General features: G+C 34.2%; 1 protein-coding gene across 3 annotated transcripts in view; it reads right to left on the bottom strand.

Annotated features, from left to right (window-relative positions):
- The window catches only part of LOC106459006 (dopamine receptor 2-like), an 83,829-nt gene that overhangs the window by 35,981 nt on the left and 34,773 nt on the right, over positions 1 to 13,075 (bottom strand). For 2 of the 3 annotated variants that reach the window (XM_022385382.1, XM_022385381.1), the window contains exon 2: positions 7,797 to 10,850. The exons of the other annotated variant lie outside the window; for it this stretch is intronic. In XM_022385382.1, the coding sequence (XP_022241090.1) occupies positions 9,172 to 10,470 (1,299 nt within the window). In that variant the 5' untranslated portion in view covers positions 10,471 to 10,850 and the 3' untranslated portion in view covers positions 7,797 to 9,171. Of the gene's footprint in view, positions 1 to 7,796; positions 10,851 to 13,075 lie in introns of those variants that run through there. 3 annotated transcript variants of the gene reach the window in all.

The raw sequence follows: 13,075 nt of genomic DNA, 5'->3' as shown, positions 1-13,075 counted from the left end.
CCTGTTTTACCCTGTACCTAAGCTTTTCAAAGGAACATTAAATGTCTGTAAAAAAGCTAACTTCAAGGGGTAATGATAACATCGTTTACACTAGAATTTTGATTTTTTTAAATTACTACTAGTTATTAACAATACTTTAAAAAGCGCATACTCCATTTGACACTATGTCACCTCAATGAAATTTTTTAACACCATTGTTTTAGTTTTTGAGTTATCGTGTAATCAAAAAGATGCAGAAGAAAGAAAAACAAGAAATTCAAACGTTTTGCTATGATATTTACAGACATTCCTAGAACTTGTGACTTACTCATTACATAGATATTGTTATAAAATAAACACTGTGTAGTATTGTAAAGTTCTGAGACCTATTGAGGTGATATTTAAAATACCATTTCGATGTTTCTCAGAGCCATCCCTACATAGGCAGTGCTACCGCCTACTTGATAAGGCTACTTCATGAAGATGAACTGATCAAATCATCATTGATGGAATAGAAGTTATGGCTACTTCTCGTCATGCAAAATAAGATTGGTCATTATTGATTTTAATGTAAAACCGAGAAACTGAATTCGAATAACAAACAAGTGTCGTTAAAGAGTAATAAAATATGCTTTAAATCAATGTGACGGAAAGAAATAATTGTATGGTCAACATTAGGTTAAAAGACCTGCTATTTATTTTTACAGTGATTTGAACTGTTTCCTGGTATTTTCGATTGACAGGGCCACCCATATGGATCCATATACCAACGTTTTTTATTCAGAGTTTTCTTCTAACAATGACATTTCAATGAACATCCCATTTTTAATTGTTTGCCACCTCTTGACCTTCACCTAGACATATTGAACATATGTCAATGCATCTCCTTTCTGAAATAATTTATTCAGCGTTTTACTGTCTCCTTTCACTTGGTGGGTAACTTCGTTGAACAAAACTCACGGATGGGAGGACTCTTCTTATTGAGAAAATAACTACTTATTATGAGATGTGATAATATTTAAGAGATTCTTGCTTGTCTGCTTCAGTATACATAACTTCATATTTTATGTTTGTCTCTTAATCTTTTTTTTATTGTCTAATTTCGACTTATTTATTTATTTCTGTGCATTTTGTATTCGTAACATGTATTTTCTTCTCAATCTTTAATTTTTCTCTCTAATTTCAAATTCCTTTATCTTGAGCACCACATTTCAATATAGTAATTTGGTCTAATTTTTAAATTTCTGTGTTTGATAGATTTTTTATTTGCTTTTTTGTTGCTACACAATGAGCTATCTGTGTTCTGCTCACTGCGAGTATTGAAACCCAATTTCTAGCATTATAAGCCCTTAGACTCACCGCTGAGCCACGGGGAATCACATTTCAAAACATCCTAAGTTTTCTTTATTTTAATTCGATTTTATTCATCCTACGTCGTCTATTAAATAATAATATTTTTTCATCAAATTTGGAAATTGTTATTCATTCTAAAACATTTCTTTTACTTATTCATTTTGTGTAATGGTTTTATTTTTAGCCAAGTTTCTTCCAATGAAGTTCAGATTTCATATAAAAATTGAAAACAATAATAATGTTACCAGTGGAAGGCGAAAATTCTATACCAATTAATTACTGGCTTTTTATATTTGGTTTTTCTTTTTTAAAAATAACTGACAAACCTCTTAAACTCCCTACCAGCAATTCTGAAAACCATCTCGTCGTCTCAGAGAAACGCCTAAATGAATCTGTCATTAAATGTTTTAATTTGAGGAATGTCACTCTTGTTGTTGTTCTCCCAAGTTTCATCACATGCATTTTCTTGTATTTCACAGTCGGTCTCTAATTTCATGTCTAACAGAACTGTCCAATTTAAAGTAAATAACTCTTTTTTTCTCTTTTTCTTTTAGTATTCCCATGACTGGAGTGCCCATTATTTTGCTTTTGGCCTTCTTCTCTATAATCTGATCGCCAATGGTTTTTATCATTCTTAGTTTTTATAGCTCACAGTTTTAGTAACTATAATATATCGATTCCTGCAGTGCCCTCTTTATTCTCATATAAATAGCTGTCAATCGTGTTTAACTTTTCTTAACGAAATGCTGCCTGGCTCTTTCATTAGGCTCATTTCAAAATTTGAAGACATTAAGTCATTTTTTGTTTGAAAAGGGGGACTAGCAAGATCAGTGATGAAAAATCAATATCAGAGTTAGAATTCAAATAGCATCTCATTGAAATGAATAGAAAAATAACAGTTTGAACATCTATTTCAAGTATATAAGTTTGAAGAGAATACTGTGTATACAAAAGATTTTTGCGCTTGCAAATAATGATTATAAGATGTGATTTTCAACATGTTTGATCATTCTAAGAGATTTTCATGTAGATTATGATTGTATTTGAATATTTTGACTTTGTGAGTGTTCGAACATTTTTTGATATAACAAACATCTTCATACAGTACTTCTTGGCATGTCAAAATATCCAAGCAATACACGTTCCGAAAAGGTTGAAATCTTGCGGTCACAGGTCGAGAAATTTATGTAACATAATGAGGCAAAACTGTATAGTACTGTGTATTTAAAATGTGATATAGATTGTTTTCACGAATACGGTTTTGTTCTATTCTTGTTACTGCTTGTTATTGGTTCAAGCTACATTATTACACTTATTTGTCGTTTTTGTGTTTTTTATATCAATTAGTTTAGTTCTACTTTTAGGAATTATATTAATAAATTAGTTTTTATATATTTCCTACATCAACAAGGTAAATAATTAGATTAGTTTACGTTACTTAAAATCATAAAAGTATATATAAAATTAATAACAACTAATAAAAGACCAATACAAGTGCATCAATACAGTAGTGATTTACAGTAATATTTTATGACCCCAAAGGAGTTCCCATATAAAAGTAAGTATAAAGAACATGAAACAATAAAAAGCAATGTTCATAAAAATCACAGTATACTTTTGCGAATTTCTTTATTATTATAAAATAATAAATGAATAACGCACAACGTTAAAATCGATACACAATTAAAAACATTTTTAAAATGTGGACTCTACATGTTTCGATGTTTACCACGTCATCATCACGAGGTAAACGTCGAAACATGTAGACTCCACATGTTAGAAATGTTTTTAATTGTGTATCAATTTTAATGGATCGTACGACCAGTCTGTATAAACTAATTCACTTAAGCGAAAACCCGTGACGGTTTAATGCGCATATGTGCTTTGATTTCACACACCCTATGTGAGCCAAGTTTACATTAAAATAAAAGTGTCTTTATCTTTCACTTGCCTTTATCCTTGTTTTCAGTGTATTCAGGTTTTCTTATACGTAGTCATGCTTGTTTCTCGGCCTAGTTTTCCTTCAGTTCGTGGTCACAGATGTTTACTCCTTGTACTGGTGTTTTTTAGTGAGGCATGGCCTAAACTGTTATGTAGAACACCACCTCCTCTTGCGTACCATCTGGCTTTTCTTACTTACTCTACTTATTCATAACTTACGTTTTCCTACTTCCTAACGCCATTTATTCTACTTCTCATTTTATTTTCGAGAATATGGCTTCTGTGAAGAACAGCAAACTAATGTATATATATTTATACATACAAATACTTTTCACGCTAAAACTTCTTTGCAGGTAAGATCAATTGGTGTTTAACACACGGAAAATGAAATTGACACTTCACAACCACTACGAAAGTAATAATGTGTTGTTTTTTTTGTTTGAATTTATGCACAAAGCTACACAATGGGTTATCTGTGCTCTGCCTACCACGGGTATCGAAACCCGGTTTCTAGCGTTGTAAGTCTGCAGACATACCGTTGTGCCACTGGGGGGCAGTAACAATGTGAGTGAAACTATAATTCCCAGAATATGAGCAACTCATTAACTCTTTCAGATGGTTGTGGCTTATAAATCATTTTATCATCATCCAATAAACCGAATCACACGATGTTCTAAAAATAATAATAAATGGTACAGTCACAATGAGAGCGACACTTTCGGTATTTCGTAAATCCAAGAATTTGTTAGATTTTAAAAAATAATATTATATAAGTATATGGGTTCTGGTTTTGTTTTTTGCCAACTGTCGAAATAAATTATTTTTATTTCTTAACAGTATAAATATATACTACGTAATTGTTGGGCTTAGGATTCTTCTACAGTAGGTGTCTGTGACTTGTTAGCGATAAATTCAATGATGAATAAACAGCACACACTTTACTTGTTTTCATAAAATATGTATATTAGGAACAGGTTAAACGTGCGTACAATAAAGTGTTCACACTATAGATAATATAAGCATGTCGTAAACGTTATATCAGTATATGTATAGTTCTCCCCTTCTTGTCAAAAGTCCACTTACACCTGTTCAATTACTTTAGAATCTCAGTTGAAAAGCCGAACTATTTTCTCTAATACTATCGCAATATTAGTCCGGTGTGATTCACTTACGATTGTGGTCTTCTTTCTTCTGAAGATCTTATGTTCCTTTTGTCAAAGTGCACTTAGGCTGATTCAATTACTTGAGAATTTCGCTTTAACGGAATAAACTTATTTTTTTCTTCTTTCTTTTTTTCCACTGTTAATTTCACTCTAATATATGTATCCAACGTTAGGCTGAGTCAGTCGTTAGGCCTATCACTTTTATGTTACTTAACTTCACACCTTCTCTTTGCCTTAACCTGTCTAATAATGTCTGTATGCTGCTTCCCGCTCGTCTCACGCTATTTATATCGTTATTACATAATCGTCTGGCCACTTTCTATATTCTCTACACCAGTTAGTTATTAACAAAAGCTTCGACAATCGTCTGCTTTTAACTCTTATTATAACAAAACTTGAAAATGATAAAATATTCACCCATAAAATAGAAATTAATCACTAATATTTAAACCAAACAATCTTCTATACCATCACAAACTTGCTAAAGCCTCATTGGCATTATGCTACATAAAATTATATTTTACATAGGTTTATCAAAACTGATAATTAATTGAACATTTTAATAAATAATATTAACTGTACTGTTTATCAATATAACGACGTTGTGATAATGTACGAAGCTATTATAACATTTAAACTTTAGCAATAACTACAGTACATCCGCTGAGAACGACCCAGAACGATCGAGGTAAATACGTTTGTACCTTTGATGGCTCTTAGTGACATGACAGTAGTATTCTCTCGCTCTTGGTGGCATGACAGTAGTATTCCCTCGCTCTTGGTGATATGACATTAGTTTTCCCTCGCTCTTGGTGACCTGACAGTAGTATTCTTTCGCTCTTGGTAACATGGCAGTAGTCTTCCCTCGCTCTTGGTGACATGACAGTAGTATACCCTCACTCTTGGTGACATGACAGTAGTATTCCCTCGCTCTTGGTGATATGACAGCAGTCTTCCCACGCTCTTGGTGACATGACAGTAGTATTCCCTTGCTCTTGGTGACATGGCAGTAGTCTTCCCTCGCTCTTGGTGACATGGCAGTAGTCTTCCCTCGCACTCATATTTATCTGATTTACATCCAGTTACGTGTTATTTAAGAGTTTTGTTCAATGTCATATCTAACCTAAAAGATTGTGTCTACCTAATAAACTTAAATGATGTGCAGCGTTAATAAAAGTTCTACAACCATAATACAAGAGATGTTCTACGGCATACTGAGATAAGGCTGAGCTCTGACTTGTACAATATCCAGATTTAACATACCAAGTGTTTTGTTACGTCTTACAATGTGAACTTACCAAATGTACATCAGACAACCAGAGAATTTTCAATCGGTTTTCAAATCGAGAGCATAATTTCCGTAAACTTGTAAACAAATACCAGCATTGTTTCAACCAACCGCAGTGAAAGTTAAGACTGTGACATATGTACAACTAAAATAAATTAATCTATTATACGATATAAATATGGAAAGTTATAGCTAAAACCTCAGCCTTTAATCCATAGAGAAACGATTTTGTGTATATGTTATTAACTCCAACAACCAAAACCATCATAGAATACAGAAACAGAGAGATAAGATATCACTTTTAAGTTGACATTTAAGAAACTTATCAATAAAAAATGTTGCATTTAGATAGTGAAGCGATTCACATCGTGTGTTACTTTTGCAAAAAAAAATTATTTAGTTTCAGAATATATCTGCCAAGTAGAGTAAGTTGTTCTTTAAAATGCAAAGATCCGATTGAAATAGATCCTACCGAAAAAACACAATAATAATTACATAAATATTAAGGGTTAAAAAATGTGGATAAATCATCCCTCTACAAAGGACTTTTGAAATACATAAACCTTTTGCATAACCATGAGGTTATTTTATTATTCAGATTGCAAAGTTAAAAGCCATTACCCGATGTGGAGCTAGTTCCTGAAGTGAACAATTTAGTAAAGTGGATGGAACGTACACAGAGAAGAAACAATATCAATGGGAGTGAAAGAGTGATTGACTGCTTCTCTAGATAAATGATTATTGAGTTCTGAGCATTTATACTAAAAACGTAAAGTTGCTGTTTAAATATGGCTATTTCTATATTGATTGTTTGTTTTGTTTGGAATTTCGTGCAAAGCTACACGAGGGCTATCTGCGCTAGTCGGCCCTAATTTAACAATGAAAGACTAGGGGGAGGGCAGCTAGTCATCACCTCTCATCACCAACTCTTGGGCTACTATTTTACCAACGAATAGTGGGATTGACTCTCACATTATAACGCCCCAATGACTAAAAGGGCGAGCATTTTGGTGGGAACGGGATTCGAACCCGCGACCCTCAGATTGCGAGTCAAGCGCCTTAACCACCGGGCCTTCTATATTAACGTTTTCCAAGATTGCGTTGGTAAACATATACTGTATTTAAATTCTACATACTAGATAGCAAGAAAAAAACACATATTTGTGCTGAACACTAAGACCAAAATCAGATTCAAAAGACATTGATCATTTCTATTGCACATTATTTCTAATCCTGTTGCTTTTCAAGTAACTCCTTTTCTGTCTGTACAAAGAAACAAATGTTCCTACATGCATACTGTCGTTGGTTAAAACCATAATTTGTGATCAATATATATATATGTGCAGATTGAAATATTGATGTTTTAATTTCCGCAGTTAATGGGCCGAAGTAATGTTTTTATAAGAAATGAATAGAAAATATATTCAGGCTATGTTACTGATAAAATAATTTATGGTTATATAACCCAGGAGTAATCATTTACATGGTTTATTGTACCTTTATATGCGAATGTAAAACCCCGTTCTACCGATCACATGACGCCAGAAACTATAAAATATTAAAACACAGGAGGTTTCAGGTATCAATTAACTCATACGCGAGCTATGCGACGCTCGGGGTAATTGCTTGCTTGTTTCTCAGTTTGACTAATTTACCTAATTTATAATATGAAAGAATTATTTGAAGAATATCGTCACGTGTGAATTGTTTTGAACGACCAACGTGCATTGTTTGGGAACCATTCCAGATATTCACCTTCACAACACTTTATTTAACGGCCTGATGTATCTCAGTAAGTGCTGTATGGTTTAGGCATTGGGACTTAGATTAACGTCGGAATATACTACCTCTACGGCGGACATAGCGTTAGATATAGCCCATACACTGTACAGCTTTACAATGATATAAATGAACTTCAAAATGTATACAACGTTACAGTTGTCTTGGGTGTTTCGTAAAATGATTTATTGTTAGAATACAGTGTAAAATTTGTCCTGCTTCGTGAATCAGGAATATTGAGACATATAGTGTATTTTGCTGAGATAAAACACTGCAGAACCATTAAGCAGATCCATATTTCTTTAATATCTCAATATACTCACTGAATACAACGAAGATATTTGTCTATTATAATGGAAAGTTCGGTAGATACTTAGGAATTTAACACAGAAAGCTGCGTATATTCACACCTGATGTCATATTATACTTAGATGTTGCAAAATTGGAAATTTCTAGATAAATCATAGAATTCTTAGATATTCTACCATCAAAATAATAAGTTACAAAATTCTTAGAATATACACTCTCACAACACTAAATCGAGGGGCTCCTATACAATATACACTCTCACAACACTAAATCGAGGGGCTCCTATACAATATACACTCTCATAACACTAAATCGAAGGGCTCCTATAAAATTTATACTCTCACAACAATAATTTACAGGTGTATCTCCTGAATATTAATTAGGAGCTTGAAATATTGGATATGTAGACGTTGTAGTTTCTCAGTAATCGTTTAGGATATTGTACACTTTACCAATCTAAGTAACAGACTAGAAAATAGTTATACGCATTTAAATTACCAGGGACTTTTATATAAGTTTACAATAAATACTAGATCAACGGACTGTAGAATTCATACACTCACAATGTTGACAATAATACATTTCACATTAAAAAAAAAGGACAACCTAGAGTAATTTTGTGTTTTACGGCATGTAATGATATTATTACAGATGTAATCATTCTCTCAGTGCCGGTTTGTGAAGCTATGATACATATATGAATCAAATGAACGATGTGAGTTAGTGAATGACATTCATTATTACGTGAGCAACGTTTCTATCAATTCAGTTCAACAGGTATAGCATTATAATTACTGCAGGAAGTACAATACCTAAACAAAAAAACTGTATAAGTAAAATTGTAAGTTGTGTATTTCAAGTTTTTTTTTTTATATTGGAAATATAAAATTAATATAGAAGTTCATCTGCTTCACAAATAATTATTAGAGAAAAAAAAACATGTATCGACTAAATCATGAAAAACCGGAGCTACAAAGACTAGTGTTTTATAATCTTCGTCTCCCTCTCATTCAGTCAAACTTTATTACAAGGAACTATTTCTAAGCAAAGAGTCTTACGATGCTCTCCTACTGATTCTTCGGACCACAGGTCAAGTGCTGATCTGATTTCAGAGCTCATTAATTTTTATCAGTCTTTCATTGATCCCTGAGTCACATGTTTTTAATTTGCCCACACACGCTTTAGTTCATGAAGCAAGCAAGTTTTATATATAAAGCACATTGACAGCTTTAGCTAAATAAATAACACTGAAGCCAAGATACGCGATAACATCTCTGTACTCTTTACACCTAATGATTTAGATCCATAGATCACCACAGGCCCACCAAAATGTAACTGGCTTTAGTGGAGATCAAGATTTTACAACACAGTTGCATCCGACATCTCACTGTTTCTACCACATCGGAAGCTAGATAACTGAATTTCTTCTCTAGCGTTTTTTCTGTATCGAGTTCTATGTTGTTCCCTTCGTTTCAAGTACCTTGGGCAGCATACACACAATATTTTGGTGAATGCACGTTTAAAGTCGCGACTCCAACAAGCATAAATCACTGGGTTCATTCCAGAATTGATCCAACCTAGCCAGGTGACAGTGGAGAAGACCAGGTCAGGCTTCATGACACAGCTTTCACCACATATTCCCATCAGTATGTTTGTAACGAAAAATGGAAGCCAGCATAAAATAAAAACACCCATCACTATTGCCAGTGTTTTGGCTGCTTTCCGCTCTTTGGCAAGCTTGGCAAGTTTCCGGCTAATAGAGAAGCTCTTGGCATGACGGGCTGATACTCTTAAAGAAGTCTTCTCTGAGCACTCTTCATTCGAAGTCATGGTACTTAATCCACCAGCATACATAGCTTTGTACGTTCCCGGTTCAAACACCCCACCTCGGTGGATTCGGAGCGTCAGCGCAGTGGATTGTTCTCCATTACATGAATATATCAGCTTGGTGCCCATTTTCAGACTACGCTTTTGCTCCATGGCTGCACGGTAAATGCGACAATAAGTAAATACCATGACAGTGAGAGGCAGATAAAAAGAAATTGTAGAAGAAAACACCAGATATCCTATATCATCCGTGAAGAGACACTGATGCGGATGCGGAGGATACGTCATTGCAGCATGCCACCAGGCGATGGCAGGGAAGGAGATCAAAGCCGAGCACACCCACACCAAAGCTATCAACACCCCCGCTTTGGCCGGAGTCATCTTCCTAGGGTAGCTGATGGGATCAGTAATGGCCCAGTACCGATCAAGAGAAATCACACAAAGGTTAAGAATTGACGCTGTGCTGGCCAGTACATCGAAGGAATGCCACAAGTCACACCATACTTGACCGAAAATCCAGTGTTTGTTCATGACTTCGTGAATCGCACTGAATGGCATGACTAAAGCCCCAACCAAGCAGTCAGCCGTGGCCAATGAGGCAATGAAATAGTTAGTAACAATGTGGAGGTATTGTTCTTTAGCTACAGCAACCATAACCAAAACGTTCCCAAATACAGTAGCTACACTAAAAAAGGCAAGAATCACAGCAAGGGCAGGATGGTGAAAACTGATCTTCACCACATCAACTTCTGTAGTATTCATCCAGAAATCTGAATATCCAGATCCACTAAAGTTTCCATCAACCAAACCAGAAGTGGTTGGGCCCCCCATCAGCCAAATCTCATCAATGGTACATCGCCAGTAAAATTTTAACCCATCTTATAAACTAACCTAAGACTTATAAATTAATTAATTAAACATTCTGTATGCTTCTAACTGCGCATTAGTAGATTATATTTCTAGTGCTTAAAAGACCACTTTTGCACGAAGATTCCCTAAAGATCCCATCCATCAGTCGCTGTCAATGTAGTAGTTGATAAATCATGACAGATGGTGACCACGTGATCTTTCCTAATTAGCAAGTTCTTAGAACAGGAAATAAAAAAAGAGTCTTTCTAATGAAGATGTACGGAGGCACATGCTGTCCGGTTTTTGTCAATCAGGTGTTCCAAGATGTTTGATAAATAGACCTTGCTGTTGGAAACTCGTTTCTGTAAAATGGAAAAAAAAACAAGAGAGTACAGAACCTCGAACCAGTCAGACTTAGAATTACGTATATAAATCAACAGAATTCTTAATATGTAGGAAACAAGATAAAATAGATATATATTTGGTTATCATTTACTGAAAAGTATTTACAAACTACTCTTCATTCATTGCGTCCACATTACAGCTAACCCCCAGATAATTCTGGATCACGGCAAAGTTCCAGATTAATAGTCTGGAAGTAGAAATACTGACAATATTAGTAAAAATAGAAAAAAATCATCGAAAAGCACACTTAGAAAATAACAGTGGTAATTAATTTTGTTGTTGATTTTTCATTTATGAAAAGTAATAAATAAATTGAGTTTCATTGACTTTTAGAATAAAAGGTAAATTAATCCATACAAACAAGCAACTACAAAAAAATTTCAATAAACGTGAAAAAAATCGGAAATTTAAAATGTGCATAAATTTTTTCTTGATTGAATTGAAAACAGTAACTATCAAACTACCGTGTCGCAAGTAAAATGTGCTAGCAGCTCGAAACATCATCCAAAAACTTCTAAGGTTAATGCAGTCTACAGAAAACTATAATCAAGTGCAGTCTTCTCTATCTGAACATCCTCTTAAACAAGAGATTATTAAATTGTGTGAAAAACCAATATGGCGATATATTTTAAAATGGGCTGTGGAACAGTGAATTACGTGTGTTTTTGTTACATTTTCTTCCTTTTTTAAGTGAGGTTGTCAAGTTAGTGAACGTTCGGAAAGTCAGAACCTGAACTAACATAAGGCAAATTACCTAAACTAGAAGACTGGGCAATATTCGAAACAATTTTGTGAGGACCGAATATTTGAAAGTGATGTCTCAACTAATTAGACAGTTTTATATGACAAGTATAGAAGAGTAATTTCCTAGTTCAGTTATTCTCTCTCTTCATATTCCATTAGTTTACGTCAAATTAAACAATTAATACGTTATTTATATTTAATCAATAATTACTAAAGAAACGTCGGGTGTCCCCAGTTTTCTCAAGTTTTATATCATGACGAACTTTTCACGGTTAAACAAACCAAGCGTATAGAAGTCCCTAAACGTGTGTTGGTCAAGTGACTCAACAGATACGTTGTTATAGGAGACAGCAGGAGCACCGGTTTCATTCTCTATGGTTTATAAAATGTTGCGGTCGACATAAACGGCGTCCTACCAAAAACTGTTAGAATTTAATTTTGCATAATAAAAGTTCGTCTTTGCTTTATTGTGAACTTCAAATTTTCCAGTATATTAGAAACCTATGGCGACAATAAAGCCCGACGAAAAAAACTTTATTATCATCTCGTATTCGATCACAAATCATCCGTTTCTTGTCAAAGTTGCCAGACTTCGTTATGTGTTTTATGCTTCTCCGTATAATCAAGACCTCTATGAATTATCTTATGCACAGTTCAGCGAGATGTGTTTAACATGTTAGCATATTGAGTAAGACTTTTGTGAATTATCTTACGCAAAGTTAAACAGGATGTGTGTGTGTAGCACTTTAGTAAACATCTTGTGATTGGACGTGTTTAGTCTGCGTACTTTGGTAACGACAGTAGCGACAATCTGCGTAGGTGAGATGTAGTTGACGTCCTAACATGGTTCTGCTGACCTTCCCTTGTCAATGCAATATCTAAGATAGTCATATATGCTCTAGGTTTTGTATTTATTTGGTACTTCACTATAGAATATTTCGTTCTGAGCATTTCTCTGTTGAAAGCGTGGGGTAATTGTTTATGCTGAGATCACGAAGTGGTTTGCGTTTCTAGCTTGTATTTCATTTCGTGACGCTACTACTCATGTGGGTGTTCTCAGAATTTTCTTACTTGCTTGAGATTTATATTTTACTAACATACGAAACCTGTACAGTAAGATAAATATCGATATGTTCTCATCCTTGTAATCGAAACACTACCCAGTCTATTTATGTCTTACTTCTGGGGCATTTTAACATCCAAATATTAACACAATACGAAACCTGTACAGTAAGATAAATATCAATATGTTCTCATCCTTGTAATCGAAACACTACCCAGTCTATTTATGTCTTACTTCTGGGGTATTTTAACATCCAAATATCAACACAATACGAAACCTACCCAATAAGGCCAATATAACAGTCTCGTTTATATTTAATGTTTTACTTCTGAAGCACTTTAACATCCAAATATTAACACAATACGAAACCTACCC

Source organism: Limulus polyphemus, unplaced genomic scaffold (assembly GCF_000517525.1).
Source record: "Limulus polyphemus unplaced genomic scaffold, Limulus_polyphemus-2.1.2 Scaffold545, whole genome shotgun sequence".
Lineage (NCBI taxonomy): Eukaryota > Metazoa > Arthropoda > Merostomata > Xiphosura > Limulidae > Limulus > Limulus polyphemus.
The sequence above is the reverse complement of the archived record's forward strand: the minus strand, read 5'-3'. Positions and strand labels throughout refer to the sequence as shown.